General features: G+C 39.9%; 1 protein-coding gene across 3 annotated transcripts; it reads left to right on the top strand.

Moving 5' to 3' along the window:
• The first annotated feature begins 80 nt into the window (after positions 1-80).
• Positions 81-21,509, top strand: LOC136696370 (mitochondrial carnitine/acylcarnitine carrier protein-like). Of its 3 annotated transcripts, XM_066670725.1 has the most exons (18): positions 154-307; positions 3,774-3,866; positions 4,449-4,576; positions 4,678-4,768; positions 5,004-5,121; positions 5,725-5,797; position 6,139; positions 11,158-11,296; positions 11,870-12,064; positions 12,203-12,241; positions 12,682-12,821; positions 17,203-17,309; positions 17,415-17,571; positions 17,910-18,011; positions 18,349-18,423; positions 18,497-18,562; positions 20,860-20,998; positions 21,376-21,509. In XM_066670725.1, the coding sequence occupies exons 1-18, from the start codon at positions 203-205 to the stop codon at positions 21,498-21,500; spliced, it is 1,893 nt and encodes a 630-aa protein (XP_066526822.1). In that variant the 5' UTR covers positions 154-202; the 3' UTR covers positions 21,501-21,509. The 3 variants fall into 3 exon arrangements, with proteins under 3 accessions (XP_066526821.1, XP_066526822.1, XP_066526820.1); XM_066670724.1 differs by lacking the exons at position 6,139; positions 11,158-11,296; positions 11,870-12,064; ... (7 more) ...; positions 20,860-20,998; positions 21,376-21,509 and adding exons at positions 81-124; positions 5,995-6,104; positions 6,762-6,886; positions 7,057-9,414 and having other exon boundaries at positions 201-307; XM_066670723.1 differs by lacking the exons at position 6,139; positions 11,158-11,296; positions 11,870-12,064; ... (7 more) ...; positions 20,860-20,998; positions 21,376-21,509 and adding exons at positions 5,995-6,104; positions 6,762-6,886; positions 7,057-9,414.
• Positions 21,510-21,649: the final 140 nt, after the last annotated feature.

Here is a 21,649-nt window from a genome sequence, read left to right as displayed (position 1 = left end):
ATATATAATCTACTAGTCAGGTGTACAATCAAAATTAAAAGCTAATCTAGTTCACTACCTAGGAAGTGTGGAGCTATTTGGAATAGACCCATTGTCTCACACATATCGGTAACAGGAACAGCAGGTCTGTATTTCATCGCACTCTGTAAAAATCTGCACAGAACTCAGAAATTTTAGTTAATTCTGGTGTTTTTCCGCAGTTATGTCGAAGCAGCCGCAGCCAATCAGTCCTCTGAAGAATTTCTTCGCCGGGGGGTTTGGAGGTGTGTGTTTGGTGTTTGCAGGGCATCCACTGGACACTATTAAGGTGAAATAATACTGACATAAGCTTTATGTGGCTAATTTTAGTCCTTAAATAACAGATCAAATGTGAATAACTCTACTGCACACTAATTGTCACACAGTCTGTGATAGGCTTTTTATATTTCAATTCTACAGTAAATGCTTTACATTAAATGCAAGACTACAATAGGCTGAAAGCAGACTTGCTTAGAAGTTTACTCCTTTAAATACTTCATTCCACCTTAAATGGTGAACCTTTAGGTGACTGGAAGGCTGAAGTTGTCTTATATTATTTATTTCTGCCTTCAATACGCGACTTTGTATTTGAATTTAGTTTCTTTTCAGCTTCTTACCGGAATTGACCACTCCACCTTAAATGGACAAGTGGTTAGAACAGATACAGGAGCCTGAATGTCACAGCTGCAACATTTAAGGTGGAACGGAAAATTCCATTAATACGAAAGTGAACAGATTTAGTTATATTAATGAAGTAGTTTAAAATCTGTGCTGCGTGTTATTCATGTGGCTGAGTGCAGGTCATTATTTCATATTCATATTAATAGGACAGCGTTTTTAGGTTACTATAGCAGGACATGGGATTTTAACTTTTGACCCAGATTTTTTATCTGCGGTCATGTGCCTTGAGACAGCCCCGATGTCGTAAAATTGTGTGTGTGTGTGTGTTTGGGGCTATGTGTCTGGACGATATGACCAAAATTTATATTACCATATATTTCTAAATTTAATTCGATATGATATAATCCCGACATTACGGAGCCCCTAAAGGGACTGGGGGAAAAATAAAAAAACACTGGTGATTTACCGCAGTAAAGTTGGCTCAGCGTTCGATATTCGCCAGACATTCACCAACGAATGTCCTGGTTATTACAAAAAACAAAATGTACACGCCAAATGACTATTTCAGTGCAATTACTACATATTGTGAACTTATTCACACACACTGGCGTTCAATGTTTTTACTGCTGTAAGATGTGAAAATATCATTATGTGATTTACAGATGAGTTCTTTCTGGCGGAGAAGCGCTTTAGCGACGCAACTTCTTTTCAAAATAAAAGTCTTGGGTATGAGCCATTTAAATATCAGCATTTAAATACGTAAACCCTGTAACACACCTTTGACAGCTGATTGAACATCAGCTTCCCTATATGTTGTATGTAAACCTTGTAACAAATTTGTGAAAACAGATTCTATGTCAGATTTTCTATATTTTCTGTTTCTGAACTAGGAAAAATGGGTTTCACAATGAAACGACATGACCCACGGACCCAATTTCAGTCCTATGATGTAGTACACCCAAGGACCAATACATTTCATGCTCATTTGGACTTGTGAACCTTGTAACAAATTTGTGAAATCAAATTATATGTCAGATTTCCTATATTTTCTATGGGTTGACGGGTGTCACAATTCAATGACATGACCCACGGACCCAATTTCAGTCCTGTGATGAAGTACACCCAAGGAACAATACATTCCATGCTCATATGGACATGTGAACCTTTTAACAAATTTGTGAAATCAGATTTTATATGAGATTTTCTATATTTTCTGTTTTCGGACTAGGAAAGATAGGTTTCACAATTAAATGACATGACCCACAGCCCAAATTTTGGGCCTATGGTGTAGTACACCCAAGGACTAATACATTTCATGCTCATTTGGACATGTGAACCTTGTAACAAATTTGTGAAAACAAATTCTATGTCAGATTTCTTACATTTTCTATGGGTCGATGGGTGTCACAATTCAATGACATGACCCACAGCCCCAATTTCGAGCCTATGATGAAGTACACCCAAGGACCAATACCCTTCATGCTCATTTGGACATGTGAACCTTGTAACAAATTTGTTAAAATAGATTCTTTGTCAGATTTCCTATATTTTCTGTTTCTGGACTAGGAAAGATGGGGATCACAATTAAGTCTTCGAACTGCACATTTTATTTAGGTTGGTTGTAGATGCTCTAAAATATATATTTTTGAACATAAAATTATGCACTATCCTGCTGAACTACAGGAACTGTTATTTAACCATTTACATCAACACACACAGGGACATATTACACATCAGGGCAGTGTGGACAGTGCAGGTCCTGTCCAGTTTGAGAGAATGTCTCCCATTCTTCTGGTGTCATTGCCAGACATTTGTGGTGGAACCAGAAATTGCACACATTACACTGTATCTGCAGAGTAAAAAGAAAAAAAGAGAGAAAAAGAAACATGTAATTGACTGTTATTTAGAGACTGACAAACGTTGATCTATTACAACAAACTGGAATACTGACCCACTGTGTATAACAGGGATAAGACCTCCGTGCGCACATGTGGCATAATTCATCCAGATTATCTGAAATAGGTAATTTTGGAGAGAATTCAATTAATATGACATTTTAACTGATTTCTATATCTTTATCCTGAGTTTTTATTTTAATATATATTATAAATATGGACAAAGGTGACGTGAAGAGTACAGAGATACAGACAATGAACACAGTTTCCAAACAGTGAGAGTGAATGGAGAGTGAACACCTGAATAAATGTGTAGCTATTGGTAGTGTATTGGAGTAATGTGTGTATGTGTGTAAAAGTTTCTGGCAGAAAAGTGTGTCCTGTTTTTACCGCAGCTTTAAAAATACAGAATTCCCAGATAAAACGAAATGCATGGTGTAGCGACCGGCTCGCGAGCTCCACAGCCGTGTCTGGAGTCAGCGGGCTGAGCCACGTCTCTGTAAAAATCTGTCCGCAGCGTGCCCTGAGATCTCTGTGTTGCGCCACTGCCTTCCACCCTCCATCTTATTATTGAATGACCGGATTTTTGCGAGAGACTTTGCTTGGTAAAGGTTTTTCGTTAAGATTCTTAGCTTGACCCATACCCCAGTCAATAACAATAAAAAAAAAGAAAAAATTACTGTTTTTTTTACACTTTTTTATTTTCTTTCACGAAGCCGCCTACATCTCATACACCTGTTACTATGGAGATACGTGGAACTACGGCGTTCTGACTTGCACTATCAGGATGCTACCGAACGTATATAAACTTGTTGTTTACAACTTTCTCTGATGTTAGGCAGTTCCTTACATATGTATGAACGATTCGCACTGGCAACTACACTGTGTGTTAGTAGAGATAAATAAATACATATATAATATCTGTTTCAAATGGCTGGATTTCCCTGGAAACTGCAGTGTCCTGATGTGTTGACTGAGCCACAAAGACAGGTTAGTGTTATTGTCAGGCTGATATTAGTTATGGTTAAGATTAGGGCAAGTCACCCAAATTAATGGAAGTCTATATAACATAGACCTTGTGTGTGTTCACGTGCCTGTGCGGGTGGCTTTTATATTATTTGTCTGTGATGTTTATATTATTTAGTTCTATGTAAGTTTGACTTTTTTAACAATGGAATAATTTATCATATCTTTCCACTACTTATAATCACTAATAAATAATTTTCTTTACATGCTCAGGTGCGACTACAGACCCAACCTAAGCCAGGTCCAGGTCAGTCTCCTTTCTACGCTGGAACATTCGACTGCTTCAAAAAGACCCTCGCCAAGGAGGTGGGCAAAAGATTGGGCTGTGATAAGTTTATACAGAGTATATCTAGCACTCTGTAAATGAGCTGAAGTTAAATCTATAAATATTGGGGTGGTGTTATTCTGTGGGTACAGACTTACCAAGTTTATCAGACTTGGATTAGGGAGCCGAAATCCAGTCCTGTTACCTCTTTTACACTACACTAATCTACAGTATAAATCCCCAAAGTTTAGCTGCCAGTATAAGTAAACCTGAATTCATTTCTGTGTACATATTTCTCATTGGCCAGTAAACAATTCTTTAAAAATATCTGACTACAGATTATATGAATTCTTTTATAGCTTCTATAGCTATAATAGTATAGCTTCACAGTATCACGTAGCTAATGAATTTACTACATAGCTGATCTTACTAAATTGTTAAGGGAGGAATGGCGCCCTCTTGTTGTGTTTCAGTGTCTTTGTCAGTGCTATTTTCAATTTCATATGGAGTACAGTTCTTTCTTTTGCAAATACTGGCATGTGGACATTACACAGAGTTTAATATCTCTTTCTTTCTTTCTTTCTTTCTCTCTCTCTCTCTCTCTCTCTCTCTCTCTCTCTCAGGGAGTTCGGGGGCTGTATAAGGGAATGGCAGCTCCTATTATTGGAGTAACTCCAATGTTCGCTGTATGTTTTTTTGGGTTTGGTCTTGGGAAGAAACTGCAGCAGAAACATCCAGAAGATATTCTCTCGTGAGTTCCTGAGGATTTCTGAACGGAACCTGTAAGATTGTGTACAAATTTGGGCATTTGGGCACCCTGGTCAAATGTGTGTGTGTGTGTGTGTGTGGTAGTTATCCCCAGCTGTTTGCAGCCGGTATGCTCTCTGGGGTCTTCACTACAGCGATCATGGCTCCTGGAGAAAGGATTAAATGCCTCCTGCAGGTAAATGTGTTGGAATTGTTTTACTGAGTCTTAACTGGCACAAAGGCAACATTTCAGGATTAAATTACTACTTTGATTAGAAACACACTGGAGAATCAGAAGCAGGACTAAATTTGAGCCTGCATTGTTTTCCAACACAGAAATGGACAACTTGTTAATAATTGTATAACTACAATTATTGAGTAGCATGAAAGACCAGAACTGACTTCAGAAACCTGTCTCTGTGTGTCTGTAGATCCAGGCGGCCTCTGGAGAGGTGAAATATGCCGGGCCCATAGATTGTGTGAAGCAGATCTACAGAGAAAGTGGAATCCGGGGAATTTACAAAGGCACTGCGCTCACGTTAATGAGAGGTATTTTATTATATTCTCAAATCCAGGTCAGTGCTTTTCACAGCCTGTGACTGCACACAGCAGGGTCCTGGGATTGGTTTCAGGATCATTAGTGCAAAGAAGAGGGTTTAGGACTGGAAGGTTGGTTTGATATCCAGAACTGACAAGACTGTGATGGGGCGGTGGGAGTGAGGGAGGAGCACTGTCTTCCTTCCCCAACATCCACAGCCGAGGGGCCCTTAAGTAAGACACATAACCCTCAGCTGCTCCCCAGGCACCAAGGATGGCTGTCCATCTCTTTGAGTGTGTGTTCACAGCCCCTAGTACAAGTGTCTTTGTGTCTCTGTCTCTGTGTGTTCACTGCCACAGGTGTGTTAAATGTGGAAGACACATATTTTTGCACGTTGCACAGTGACAATTGTTGCACATTTATGTGTGAGGAATAGGAGGGGTGTGTGTGTGTGTGTGTGTGTGTGTGTGTGTGTGTGTGTGTGTGTGTGTGTGTGTGTGTGTGTGTGTGTGTGTGTGTGTGTGTGTGTGTGTGTGTGTGTGTGTGTGTGTGTGTGGCTGAGGGGTGTCTGATTTTGCCCCTGTGGATGATTGACAGCTGTCACTCTGTCACAGACGTACCGGCCAGTGGGATGTACTTTATGACGTACGAGTGGCTGAAGTATGTCCTCACACCGGAGGGAAGAAGGTAAAGCCTAGAAAACTGATACAAACATCAAACATTTAAACTCACAGTGGTTTATTTTGAGTGAACCAGTTTATGCTTCACAGAGAGGGCCCCCCAGATTGAGCCAGCCATGATTTAAATAGGTTAACTGTACAATCTCTGACACATCCTGGTCACTAGGTGTCAGTATAACATCTGCCCGTGTTTGTGTTTTAAAGTCCAGGTGAACTGAGTGTGCCCAGTGTGCTGTTTGCTGGAGGGATGGCAGGGATATTTAACTGGGCCGTGGCTATTCCTCCCGACGTTTTAAAATCACGCTTCCAGACAGGTGAGAGGCCTCACTTATAACTCACCAAAATAAGAGTCATGTAGCTGCACTGTTAGGATCTTAACATTTAATGAAATTTAAAACTACAGCAACTCCTGCAGATAAGTTCTAAATGAAATGTGTGTGATTTGTGGATACATATATATAGCTATAGAAACACAGCTAAAGAAACACTCTAGGGTTTCACACTAAACTAAAGCAGTAAACTATCAGCTCAGTACATTATGCACCTTTAATAACAGCAGCTTAGAGTACAGTGTAAGAGGATTTTGACACACATTCCTAGATTAATACTAAACATTTGAATTGTCTTCTAGTGTTCGCACAGTTAACAAAAGCAGTACCATCGGTTCTTCAAATACAGTATCATTTTTAACATTTGTTTAAAAAAAACTCTTTAAAATAAAGTAATAAACTACAGAGGAAAGACTAATGTGGTGTGTGAGGAAAGCATTAGAGAAAGAGAGAGAGTTCTGTTCTTGACTACTTGTGTGTGTGTGTGTGTGTGTGTGTGTGTGTGTGTGTGTGTGTGTGTGTGTGTGTGTGTGTGTGTGTGTGTGTGTGTGTGTGTGTGTGTGTGTGTGTGTGTGTGTGTGTGTGTGTGTGTGTGTGTGTGTGTGTGTGTGTGTGTGTGTGTGTGTGTTCTGCCCCCTGCAGCTCCAGAGGGGAAATATCCCAACGGTTTTCGGGATGTCTTGAGGGAGCTGATTAGAGAGGAGGGTGTGATTTCACTCTATAAGGGATTTAATGCAGTCATGCTGCGAGCATTTCCTGCTAATGCTGTGAGTTTCTCTTACACACACACACACACACACACACAAACACCTATATACATACATGCATACATAGCACAAAATTAGTTACACACACTATATAACAAACACATAAAACACACAGCTATATGCAAAAGTTTTGATCACTCTTGTCAACTCTCTCTCTGTCTCTCTCTCAGGCTTGTTTCCTGGGGTTCGAGTTGGCCATGAAGTTATTGAACTGGATTGCACCAAACCTGTGATGTGTACTGAAGGCCAAGTAGACGTCTAAATATCTCTCTCACACACTCAGTCTCCCTCAGACAGACACACACACACACACATGCACACACACACACAAACACACAATTACAATATATATATATATATATATATATATGTATTAGAGCTGCATAATATATACACACGTCTTCTGATTATCCACTGGACCGTGAATAAAGTGCTGGACAGTGGACACGAGTGGTTCGCGTGGTCAGTGGTGGACTGGAGAGACCCCAACTGTTGATGAATGAAACCAGACGTCTCCAAATCTTATAATGTTGGTGTACAGGGGACATGTGTGTCCCTCATGGCGTCCTGCACAGTCCCTCTCCACCAGGATTGGATTTAAATACCACCACCTTCTTCAAACTATTGTCAGACACCAGCCATGTGTCTCATTTGGCTATTGTCATCCTCTGCAATAGTAGTATTGTATATAAGTACTATAATAAATATGGTAAAATATTATAGGCTATGATTAACAGTTCATATATTGTGCAGCTCTACCCTGAACCAACAATAAGCTGTCACACACACACACAAGAATGCCGGGACTTCAGCCATTGGACTTTTTTGTGGTTTTATTTTGTAGAGCTTATGATTTATAACAGTTTTGAAGAGGACTGATGATGTGCCTTATTGTGCCTGGCTGTGAATTCAGTCTCCATCTGTTCTTCAGGGAAAAACACACTTCTGTAGCGTCACTCTCCATATCCTCATTTTCTCACACGAAAATAACATTAGCTTCAAAAAGAGCACACTTTTAAAGCAGTAGTCCAGTGTTTTGGACCTAATATTTATCTGCTTCATCTTCAGAGCATGGTTAGATCCAACACACAAGACTTTCAACACATTTCCCTGAATTTAGAAAAGAACAGAAAACGCAATGTCTGAAAACTCATTTATATAGAAATTTAGATAACTGTCAGTGGGTAGATGCTTCTTTCAAACTCTCTAGAACATTCATCTTAAGCTGTTCTAGTTCTTAAAGAAACGTCTGTGACTTGCTTTGTTCAAAACCCCACAAGCCCTACAGCAGCGGTCTCCGCTAAACAGCCCTGTTCAGAACGGGTGCTTTCAGAGCCTGTTACTTTAAATAATAAGGGGCCGCTCGCTGTCCACTCTGACCCATGTGCACAGCAGTAAGAAGCAAAAGCTTTGGTTTTTAGCCATTTTAACTCGGTTCTTCTGCTTCTCCATTCTTGTTTTCTCCGTTTTTACTCAGTGCTCTTATTTTTCCACAGTTGTATCTGTTTTGCTGCGCTTAACTTTGTCTTTGCGCTCTCACATGAATATGGGTCCAGCGCTGAGGGGGCGGAGAAAATCTGAAGTCAGAAGCAAAGCAGAAATAGAACACCTCGTTTTATCCCGTGTTTTCTGACACAGAAAACTGACTGGGGGGTCTTGTTTCACAGTGTGTGGCTTGGTGGGATCCAGATCCACACATTAATGTGAGCATGCACCGATTAAGGGATTTTTATATAATGTCTCTGATTAAAAGAACCAAGGCCACAGATCTTAAAGCTTCACTCACAGAAAGTTTAGGAGAAACTTGTACTGGATTTGTATTATAAATGATTTTTAAAGGCAGAGGGTTTTCTGTCCTTTTTCTCAGTTCAGGGAAACATACTGAAATGATATTCTAGGTTATTGAACCCACAACACAGACTCAGATGATGTTGACAGATGTTGGACTATTGCTTTAAATAAATGGTATTTAATGCAGAACCAATTCTGCGGACATTGCTGTTTCTGTTTAATGTTTTAAATGAAAATACCTTTTTTTCATCTAGAAGTGCATTTGTGGTGCATTTATTTTCCACTAAATAATGCTCACATCATTGAACATGTCGCAGCAACCAAAAATAATCCGTGCCACTGCCTGAAGGACGTTATATGTTGCTAATTCTTTCTAATACTTTTAAATTCTCTGCTGCCTTCATCGTTCCTGCTAAGAGCATTGTTCCTGCTCTGTTATTTTGTTTGTTTGTTTGTTTTTGCTCCATCATGTACAATAAAGGAGATTGTTTAGAACAGTTCTGGCCATGTATTGATTGGACCTAGAGCAGTGGACTGTGAACAAATCTGTGTCTGACCCTCCAGGGCACGTCAATGCAGCCACAGCACGAGTCCAAAAACATGCATCTCTGAAACAGGGACTGTACAGAGGAGGAAATAAATTTAATGGATGTTAACGGAATAGGTTTTATTCCAGATCCTTTCAGAGTGTTACCCTGAGTAAACCTCTTGTGATTTTTTTCTCCACAATTTCATCATGGAAAAAAAATTGAGACAATAGAAATACAACATTTTGTCCCAATAATGAGAATACATAGAGTTAATGTTTCTCCTAAATGCCTCATAATAGTAGGAAACCATCTCTTAATTTTGACCTGATATATCTTATTAATGGCTCACTGTAATATTTTAATTTTTAATAAAGGGCACATTAATTTATGATATTTAAGACAGTAATTGACATTAATAAATGGTTAGGATTTTATAACATGCTAAAATAATGCTAATCCTTGTTTCCATCAATCATTATTTATTAGTTGTGACTTAATCTTTCAGTAATGCATTCAGTCTTATTAATTAATAATGTCTTTACTGTATTATGTTCCCTCATTGTCAAGTGTTACCTGATTTACTAATTCATAAGAACAAGGGGCACTGCCTCATTAATGAGATGGTTAATTATGCATTCATACAATTAAAGACTGAGATTAACATTAAGATTCAAATGAAATTATGTGAGGGGATCTCACCGATATGGTAAGATTTCATATAATATATAATAAATATATCATTATATCATGTCTTATATATTATTAATTTATCATTGTTATGTGACAGAAACTATGATATAAAACCACAAAAGTAACAACACTTAGAATCACTTAAAATATTGAGACAGGGACTAGACAAGTCCTGTCTGTGCAAACACTTTAATGCATTCATAAATGAACACAAACTCTTAGGCCCAATGTTTGATCTGTTTACCCAGTGCTGTTTCAGGAGTGTCAATCATTGCTGTGAGGATTTGATGGCATTCTGCCACATAAACGTCAGTGAGGTCAGGTGCTGGCTCCAACTCGTCCCAAGGGTACTGTTAGTAGCTCTTACTCCAGAGAACAGCTCCACTGCTTCACAGCCCAGTGCTGAGGGGCTTTACAGTCCTCTGGCCCACAGTTAGTATTGGGCCTGATGACTTTGGGGTGTATGAAGAAAGGAATATAAGATCACTATATAGCATCTGTGCTTATAACAGTGTAAATGAATGTAGGCTTACGATTTGGCAAGCGACACGTCATGCGTATTATTTCTGTTGTAACTGCTCTTTGATGATGTGATTATTACCTAATGAATAATGATTTTTTAAGGCATTTAAGTGATTTTGAGCAGTGATATTGTGAAGGGTTATGGTGAAATATTCTGTGTTGGTAGAATACTGTCCCATGGTGTAGGGGTTATTGATTGTGCTGATCGATGGGACACGGTTGTGGACACTGTCCTCGGGGACCTGATGGAGCCTCATTTTCCTCCTGACTGCTGCTGGTGTGAAGATCATTCGAGGATTTTCAGCGCTCTTTTTTGTTATGTGGTTTTATCCCATAAACAGATTTATTTTTTATGTTTTCCAACAGACGTTTTTTTCTGAGAGATGCTGATGTTTGTGTGGGTGTATGTTGAAATAGTTTGGGATGTGTTTGCAGTGTGAGTGGAAGTGTGTTGGGCTGTGTTTGTGAGTCTCTGATGTGGTGTGTGTTTGCAGTGTGAGTAGAAGTGTGTTGGGCTGTGTTTGTGAGTCTCTGATGTGTGTGTTTGCAGTGTGAGTGGAAGTGTGTTGGGCTGTGTTTATGAACCTCTCTTGAACTGTGTGAGTTTGTGTGTGGAAGTTTTTAAATGTGTTGCGCTGTTAATTAGAGACTATGATTAAGTGTGTGTTCATGTCTGTAGGCATGTGTTTTTGAGACTGCCAAGGAGTGTGTTTGGAGTGTGTGTGCTTGTGTGAGAAGATGAGTGTGGAGATTCCCGCTGGTTTGACCGATCTGCTGAAGGGTTACACTGTGGAGGTCCTGAAGCAGAGACCCTCTGACCTGCTGGACTTCGCTGTGCAGTATTTCACTCACCTGAGGGAGCAGAGGAATGCTGAAGGTAGGACCTGCATCATGAAACCTCCCTCCACTGAGAGGTTTAGTTATTTAGTGTGTGCGTGTATGTGGGTGTTGTGGTGGTGTTTAGTCTTGTTAGTGTGTGCATGTGCTGGTGTTTAGACAGAGTTTCATACCTCACACACCTAAGGAACCAATCCCAACATAGCACCACTTGGACCTCAGGGCTTTGCAGCTGCAGGCGAGTGGAGGAGGAATGGGTGGAGATAGGGGCAGAGACTAGATGAATATTTATAGATCTGCAGACATTGAATGAAAGAGTCTGAACAGAGTTGTAGAGGTACAGCTAATTCAATTCATTAGGGAACTTTTATCTCAGAAATAACTCGTCTATCTCCACTGTATTTCATCTGTAACTCATCTGTAGCTCATCATAAACTCATCTGTGACTAATCAGTAACTCATCTGTGTCTCGCCTGTGTTGCATCTGTAACTCATATGTATTTTGTTTGTATCTTGTCAGTAACTTTTCTGTTTCTCATCTGTATTTCGTCAGTAACTCATCTTGTTTGTACCTTGTTTGCATATTTTATTTGTAACTCGTGTGGTTGTATAGCCGAGGGTAATCGTCACAATGCTGAGATCAGCTGCAGGAACGTGAGCAGATCTCCCGTCCAGAGAGGAGTGGCCTTCGACAAGGACACAATCCCCACAGAGTCCAGCGAGGAAGAGGAGCAGAAGGAGGAAGAAGATGATGAAGAGGATGAAGAGGAGGAGGAGGATGATTTCCCTGATGATTTCACCTTTAAACGTGAGTTAAACAGTGACATTAGTAATGTTTCAGAAACTCATCTTACTGAGATTTTGAAATGATTTTCTAGGTAAACAACAACTTTACTGAACTCATTATTTCTGGATTCTCTCTCTCTCTCTCTCTCTCTCTCTCTAGCTCCACCACCTACTACTAAACCTAACCGCAGAGTCTCAGGTGAGTGTTCATGGAGCTGCAGTTGTTGTTCACTCTCTCATTCACTCAATCATTCTTGTCCCCCATTTTCTCCACAGTAGAACACAGTTCTGGTTCTTAATGAAACATCTATGACCTGCTTTAGTCAAAACCCCACAAGCACCACAGCAGTGTTCTCCTCCTTTCTAAACAGCCCTGTTTGGAATGTGTACTGTCAGCGCCTGTTCCTTTAAATGGAAACAGCCACTTGCTGTTCACCCCAATCTGAGCACACAGCAGTGAGGGGCAGAAGCTCTGGTTTTAGCCTTTTTCGCTTGGTTCTTTTTTTCTCCATTCTCGTCTTCTCCATTTTTATTCAGTGCTCTTATTTCTCTGTTCTTTGTTTTGCTGCGTTTAACAGAAAAATATGTTTTCAAAATATATGCCCTTTAAACATTAAACTGACAGAGTTATAAACTCAGTGTGCGCAGAGGCATATAATCCAGACGATGATAAGGACGATGACACTGACCTGAAGATTATTCACCCCAAAACTGACAAGCAGCGCTCCAGACTACAGGAAGCCTGCAAGGACATACTGCTGTTCAAAACCCTAGAGAAGGTAAAACACACACACACACACACACACACACACACACACAATCAGACACTTATTTGTAACTTTCAGCACATTTAGTTGAGTTAGAGACGTGTAACTCGTCTTATTTTTATTTTTGTGTTTTTCAGCACAAAAAAAACTACAGGGGGGAAAGTTTGGGAACGAACTTTGAATTTGGCTTGTCACATATTGCTAACATTGTTGCAACGTTAGCTTACATACTGCTTAATTGCTATAAGGTTAAATTTGTAGAACAATCAATCCAATACTGCCCTAAAAATACAGCCAGCTTAAAAACACTGGCAGTATATTTTGGCAAAACTAATCATTTTGTACGAGAAAGGTACCCTTTCAAGATCGATTTGGTCCAAGAACTGTGCAGATTTAGCAAAAATTGTTTGTGTTATGGCAGTGTAAACACACACAAATATTTTTTTAAAATGTTTTTGCACCTGGTCAAAAAATATGCTGAAGTCTATGGTGACCGGGACCCTCCCTAGTGCAGAACCCGTGCTCATAACTCAAAAACACCACTATGAAATTGTTTCATATTCATAGGTGTTAGAAATGGGAAATTCCTCTAATATTTTAAAATTAAAATGAAGTTTCTAGGTGAAAGTATAAGGATTTTAGAAGAAAATGTTTAGCTCAAAAGACCTATTCAGAAAGACACCTTAGTTAGAGTGGATTATGATCTCACACAATCTAGTCTTCCACATTCAAATGAAGGAAGGGATATTTAAGGAGGGATAAAACGAGATGGATGAGTAGCATTGGTCTGAAACTTGATGTGACGGGTCTCACCCTGTGAAATATCGTGGTCATAGCTTAAAAACTGACAGTTAAAGCAGGTTAAATTTTTGGCAAAAATTTGCCAAAATTTGAAAGCTCATATTCCGAAATCTATAAGTTGGATTGCTCCAAAAAGTATAGGCAACTCGAGTTGGTATAGGATCTACGATCCTGTGAAGTTTCATGGTGCTATCTCAAAAACTGTAAGAGGAGTAGCATTTTACATTTTCAGTGTAGAATAATAATAAGAATAACTAGAGGGGGAAAGTTAGTGAACAAACTTTGTATTTGGCTTGTCACATATTGTTAGCATCGTTGCAACTTTATCTTATATGCTGCCTAATAGCAATGAGATTAAATTTATAGAACAATCAATCCAATACTTCCTTTAAAATACCACCAGCTCAAAAAGGCAGCCAATATACTTTGACTTTCACTTTAGTAAAAATTTCCACTTTAAAAAATGCTTACTTTATTTAGACTTCCACCTCAGATGGCCACTTCAAATAACCCTTAAAACCTTAAAAATGGCCAATATATTTTCATTGCCACCTTTAAAAAATCCATTTAAAAAATGTCACCTTAAAAATCCACTATAAAAAAGGTGATTTATATTAGATTTCCACCTTTAAAAATGCCCACTTCAAATAACCCTTAAAATCTTAAAAAGACTGCTAAGATATATTGAACAATGCCTCAAAAAATTCTACCTTAAAAAAAAAAAAGTCAAACTTCTCTCTTCCCTGATAGCAAGGAGACTGCGGACCACTGTTGGCCCACTGAGGGCAAATTTGGAGGTCCACTAGTGTTTTGCACAGCATTTTCTGGGCGGACCACTGGTGATCAAACAGAATTTTAGCACTTTTCCATTTACAGTCCAATTGACAAATTTTTCATTCATTAGGTTCTTTTGTTATCCTTTATAAATAATATTAGTAAATAATTTTAATCCAGCACAGTGTCAACATTTTTAGCATAATTATTTTATATCAGGCTTATACTCATTATTATATCTCTCATAGATATTGGTAATATTTGTATTAGTTTGTTTTCCAGAATAAAAGTCTCTGTGAATTTAAAATCTGTCTGAGGAGATTAAAAATTAGTTATATCCTGTATAGGACAGTAATCTGAGTGGTCCGACACTGAACCAGCAGTGGTCTACAGTCAGTGGTGTGCCAGCCTTTTTATGCCAGTGGTCAGATATATGCTCACTCTCTGGGTTAATTAATCGACCACTTCATCAAAACTTTCACATTAAAAAAACACCTTAAAAAGTCTCCTATTATATTTTACCGGCCACATTAAAAAATTCCATTTTAAAAATGTCTGTCATTTTATTTAAGCTTCCACCTTAAGTAAATGACCGCTTCATAGAAACGGTCACATTTGAATTAATATAACCTTCAAAAGTATCCCAATATATTTTGCAGGGCACTTTAAAATATTCCACCCTAAAACATCAGCCATTTTATTTAGGTTTTCACCTTAAGTAAGTGACCACTTCATGAAAACGGTCACATTAAAATAAATACCACTTTAAAAAGACTGCCATTATGTTTCTCATGTTCTTGGGAAACGTCATCAGTCTCAACCAAAGTACTGTTCCATTTAAAAGTCCACAGCTAGCCAAGTACAGTTCAAATACCCGGATGTGTTCTTGTTCTGTCCATAATATGCACTGGAGCCTCACTTTTGTAGACTTGATAGAGTCAGACATCCCAGAATGCATTTTGCAATATTTAAGGAGATGGTGACTCATCAACGTATTGAGAAACGGCTAGTAGGGCATCAAGTACGCCGGCGTTCCAATTACATAATGACCACGTTGTCCTTGAGAGTTAGTAGTCAGCTCGAACTGCAGTAATACCAAGCACTGCCGTTCGAACTTGACATACAAGAAGCCCCTGTGTATGAGTCTGTGTGTATTTTCTATGAGTGTCTGTGTGAGAGTGGCAAATAAATGTCAATGTTCCGGAAAGTTATCTTTGAGAGGTCCATGCCCTGTTTGAATGAGCGCTGTACAAAAACCATACCCCTCATAGCAAAACTAATCATATTGTACAAGAAAGAACCCTTTGGCAATCGATTTGGTGTAAGAACTGTGCAGATTGAACAAACATTTTAAAGAAAGGTCAAAAAATACATGGGGTCTGTTGGGCCTGGGACCCTCCCTAGTGCTGAATAAACACTCATAACTCAAAAACTACTGTGAAATTATTTCATATTTATAAGTGTTAGAAAGGGAAAATATTCCTACCATTTACAGTTTAAATGAAGTTTCTAAGTGAAAGTAGAAGCATTTTAGAAGAAAATGTTTAGCCAAAGAAGGTCTATTCAGAAATACACCTGAGTTAGAGTGGATTATGACATCATCCACTCTAGCCATCCCCATCCAAATGAATGGAGGGATATTGAAGGAGGGATCAAATGAGACAGATCAGTGCAATCTGTCTGAAATATGATGTGATTGGTCCTGGTGTGCCCAGGTCTCACCATGTGAAATTTTGTAACTGTACCTTAAAAATAGAGCAGGTTGAACTGAGTACCTTAGTTAGAGCAGGTTGAAATTTTGGTCAGTTTATTCCTATGGGAAAATTTCCCTGTTTGGGAGCTTGTATTCCAAAATCCAAAGGTTGCAGTGCTCCAAATAGCACAAGAAACCAGAGTTGGTATAGGATCTACAATCCTGTGTTGTGGTTCTAGCTTAGCTTTAGGAGGAGTAGCATTTTATATTTTGAGTGTAGAATAATAAGAACAAACGAGAATAACTAGAGGGGGAAAGTTCATGCACGAACTTGAATTTGGCTTGTCCTTTATTGCTAACATAGTTACTAACAATGTTATGTCATCAATAAGGTTAAATTAGAACAATCAACCCAGGACTACACTTAAAATACCTCCAGCTTAAAAAGACTGCCAATACATTTTGACTGCCACCTTAATAATAATTCCATATTAAAAAATAAACATTTTATTTGCAGTGCCTTGCGAAAGTATCCGGCCCCCTTGAACTTTTCAACCTTTTGCCACATTTCAGGCTCCAAACATAAAGATATAAAATTTTAATTTTTTGTGAAGAATCAATAACAAGTGGGACACAGTCATGAAGTGGAATGAAATTTATTGGATGTGTCAAACTTTTTTAACAAATAAAAAACTAGATAAACTTTAAAACCATAAAAAACTGCAAATATATTTTAAATGCTGCCTTTTAAAAAATTCCACATTAAAAAAAACAATTTAGACTTCTACCTGTAATAACAACATACATGTAATAACAACTTCAAATAATCCCTAATACCTTTAAAGGCTGCCTGAGCCACAAGCAACCTGAGTGAGCATTGGATCTATGATCATATTAAGTTTCATGGCTGTAGCTTGAAAACCCTAGGATGAGTAACATTTAAAATATCGCAAAGGTATGATATATATAATAATTATAAGAAGATGATGGCAAAGAACAGTAATTTGGCTTGAGAAGCAAAATTAATGACATATTCTATTTATAGATTAGATAGCATTTGCCCACTATTTAAAATATTATTTATATTTCATATTATTTCCCCTGCTCTCTTTCTCTTACTCTCAGGAGCAGTTCACTGAGGTGTTAGATGCGATGTTTGAGGTGCTGGTGAAACCTCATGAGCACATAATCGACCAGGGAGACGATGGGGACAACTTCTATGTCATTGAGAGGTATATTCTGTTTATTTATACATTTATTTATATTAAATTAGTTAAAACATGACCCTGTCCATCGCCTGCTATTTATTTCTCTCTCTCTCTCTCTCTCTCTCTTAGGGGTGTGTATGATATAGTGGTGAAGATGAAGGATGGACAGAGTAAGTGTGTGGGGAGCTATGATAATAAAGGCAGTTTTGGGGAGCTGGCGCTGATGTATAACACTCCACGAGCTGCCACCATCATCGCCACCCAGCATGGGGCGCTGTGGGCACTGGTAAATTAACACATTGTGGCACGATCAGGGTTTAGTCTTGTGTATCTGGAGAAAATAAAGGCATTTTCTCCATTGATTCTTTTTCATGTTAGTGACCTAAATGGATTCTGTACTAAACTTGTTTAAAACATGGCTGCCTTCATGGAGCATAAACTGGTTCATTCAGAGTTGACAGAGCAGTTTGATTCTCTAGTGGATTCTCCAGTTTGTTATTCTACACTTAATTTTTACCCTTAATATATAACTAATATTTTATGTATGTTTTTGTGCTAGTTTTTAGGTGGTTAAAATGACTGACTGCACCTATAATTAAAGACAATGTGTGTTTGTGTATTTAGGACAGAGCAACATTCCACAGACTCATCGTGAAAAACAATGCGAAGAAGAGGAGAATGTACGAGGCATTCATTGAATGTGTCCCTCTGCTTAAGTCACTCGAGGTGTGTGTGTGTGTGAGAGAGAGAGAGTGTGAGAGAGGGATACAGAATTAGAGTGGTGTGAGAATCTGACAGAGAAACAGACAAGTGTGAGAGACAGGTGTGTTTGTGAGGTGTGAGGAACCAGACATCTATCCATCCAGTGTCCACATCAGTAACTTTATGTCAGTTTGTCTGATTATCTTTCTCCATGTCTATATATTTGTCTTTCTGTTTTCCTATCTGTCAATTTTTATATATGTCTGTCTCTTAGTGACCCTGTCTGTTGATCTGTTTATCTGTTGTTGTTGTTGTTCTTGTTGGTGGGCCTGCAGTGTGATGTTGTCCTGTTTCTCTGCAGCTGTCAGAGCGGATGAAGATTGTGGATGTGCTGGGAGCGAGGACATTCCAGGACGGAGAGCAGATCATTAAGCAGGTGTGTGTTGCCTTGTGTGTGGTGGTCACTGCTGGATCTGAGGGTCTGATATTCTCCCTCTTTGTTTCTTCAGGGTGATAAGGCGGACTGCTTCTACATCGTGGTGTCTGGAGTGGTGAGGATCCTCATCAGGAGCAAAGTCAGTCACAACACCCCTCTTCTGTCTGTCTCTCATTACTGTTAGGGACAGGATTAAACCTAGAGGCGCAAAAGAAGAAACTATACTAACACCACCATGATATTTATCACACAAGCTCTCATCAGCCTTAACATTACAGCTATCTAAGCTACACTGACCATCCAATTATAGCCTGTAATTCAGCTCTGCATATTTTGTTATCTCACTTTCATCCCGTTCTTCAGTATTCAGGACCCCCATAGAGCAGGTATGATTTAGGTGGTGGATCATCAATTGCTGGGGGACTTCAAAACTCACATTGGCAATGACTGGGAACCTGGAGAGGAGTGACTGGGAGGAACGGCCTGTCTGATCTGAACCTGAGTGGCATGATGTTGTTGGACGAGTCATGGTTTGTCCATAAGGTTGCTCATAAGTGTACTTGGTACCAGAGCACCCTAGGCCAAAGGTCAATGATCAACTTTGTGGTCGTATCTTCTGACCTGAGGCCATATGTTTGGGACACTCAGGTCAAGAGAGGGGCTGAGCAGTCAACCGATCACCATCTGGTGGTGAGTTGGATCTGATGGCAGGGAAAGCTGCCGGACAGACCTGCTAAACCCAAACGTATAGTGAGGGTGTGCTGGGAAAAGCTGGCAGACGACTCTGACCAGATGGATTTCAACTCTCACCTCTGAGAGCACTTCTCTCATGTTCCGGAGGATGTAGGGGGAATGGAGTCTGAATGGACTTCCGGACTTCTATCATGGAAGCGGCTGCATGTAGCTGTGGTCAAAAGCTTTTCGTTGCTTGTTATGGCGGCAACCCAAGAACCCGTTGGTGCACACCAAGGGCGAGGGAAGCTGTCAAGCGGAAGAAGGAGGATTTTCGGGCTTGGCTAGCTCGGGGAACTTCCGATTCTGCGGATGGGAATGCGGATGCAGGCGAAAAATGCTGCAGCTGTTGCAGTTGCTGAAGCAAAAGCCAGAACATGGGAGGAGTTTGGTGGTGAAAAAGCTTTGCAGTGGCAAAGCTCCAGGAGTGGATGAGATTCGCCCGGAGTTACTGAAGGCACTCGATACTGTGGGGATGACATGCCTATACAATATTGCTTGGATCTCGGGAACGGTGCCTTTGGATTGGCAAACAGGGATGGTGGTTCCTATTTTTAAAAAAGGGGACCAGAATATGTGTGCCAATTATCGTGGCATTACACTTCTCAGCCTCCCTGGGAAAGTCTATGCCAAGGTGCTGGAAAGAAGAATCCACCTGGGACAGGAAGGCTTCTGGCGAATGACTCGGGAGGTGGCATCTCTGCTTTTTGCATACGATGTTGTTCTTCTGGCTTCTTCGCACGGAGGCCTCCAGTGTTTACTTGAGCAGTTTGCAGCTGAGTGTGAAGCAGTCGGTATGCAGATCAACACCTCCAAATCTGAGACCATGGTTATCTCCTGGAAAGGTAGGGGGTGAGAACCTACCTCAAGTGAAGGAGTTCAAGTATCTCGGGTTCTTGTTCACAAGTGATGGGAACAGGGATAGTGAGATTGACAGTAGGTTAGGTGCAGTGTCTGCATTAATGCGTTCACTGTACCGCACCGTTGTGGTGAAGAGAGAGTTGAGCCATAAAGCAAAGCTCTCAATTTACCGGTTAGTCTATGTCCCCACTCTCACCTATGTTCATGAGATCTGGGTAATGACTGAAAGAATGAGATCGCAGATACAAGTGGCCGAAATGAGCTTTCTCAGACGGGTTGTTGGGTGTACTCTCTGTGATTGGGTGCGGAGCTCAGTGACTAGGGAGGAGCTCGGAGTAGAGTCACTGCTCCTTTGCGTTGAGAGAAGTCAGTTGAGGTGGTTCGGGTATCTGATGAGGATGCCTCCCACTGGAGGTATACCAGGCATGTCCAACTGGAAGGAGGCCCTGGGGTAGACCAAGGACACACTGGAGGGATTATATCTCCAGGCTGGCCTGGGAACACCTGGGGAACCCCCAAGAGGAATTGGTGGATTTTGCGAGGGACAGAGACATCTGGGCTTTATATCTACAAGGTGGATCAATAAGGTAGGAGTGTCTAACAGAGTGGACAGTGAGTGGACACAGGGTTTAAAAACTCCAGCAGAACTGCCATGTCTGATCCACTCGTACCAGCATAACACACCACCATGACAGTGTCACTGCAGCACTGAAAAATGATCCAATACTCAAATCACACCTGCTCTTTAGGGGTCCTGGGTGTTGAAGAACAGAGAATAATTTTCTCCACCCCTATCAAAGAGGGTATATAATATATGTGTGTGTTTTATTTTTCTTTTTTCAGACTAAATCAGGCCAGAGGGATAATGAGGAGGTGGAGGTGGCCCGCTGCAGTAGGGGGCAGTATTTTGGGGAACTGGCGCTAGTCACTAACAAACCCAGAGCAGCTTCAGCTTACGCCGTGGGAGAGACCAAGTGTCTGGGTGAGAGTGTGCATTATCTCCTCTTTGATCGTATGGATTTGTTAAATTAACAGCACAGTTGATTTAACATATTGAAGTATTTATTAACAACTAAAACTAGGGATTGAAGGATAACCTCAAATAATACTTGACTGTCACAAGAAATGTGCAAAAGGCTAAATCAACACATTCACACACACCATTACACTCACTGGAATAATAGGCCTGAGGTTTATTGTAATATTAAGGAGTTGTATTTGTTTTTTATTAACAATTACAGAAACTCTACTGCTCAGATAAACAGCTTTTTAAATCTCATTTTCTCAGGTGTCTAAAACATTTTCAAGATTCTGTACACTTCATAACTATGGATTTCCCTTTTTGTCCGTCTCTTTCAGTGATTGATATTCAGGCGTTTGAGCGATTGCTGGGGCCGTGTAAAGAGATCATGAAAAGAAACATTGCTTCTTACGAGGAGCAGCTGGTGGCGCTGTTCGGATCCAGTGATGATTTAAAACACTGAGGAACAATAGCTCCTTCCTTTTATTGTTTATATTAATATAGTATTATTTAACAGTAATGAAATCCAGTGCTGAGCTACAATTTCATACTTGAGATGCTCAGATTCTCTTACCCTTAATGCAAACATTGGGTTTTCATCCAGACCAAGTC

The sequence above is a fragment of the Hoplias malabaricus genome, chromosome 5 (assembly GCF_029633855.1).
Source record: "Hoplias malabaricus isolate fHopMal1 chromosome 5, fHopMal1.hap1, whole genome shotgun sequence".
Taxonomy (NCBI): Eukaryota; Metazoa; Chordata; class Actinopteri; order Characiformes; family Erythrinidae; genus Hoplias; species Hoplias malabaricus.
This window is presented reverse-complemented; position numbering and strand designations above follow the sequence as displayed.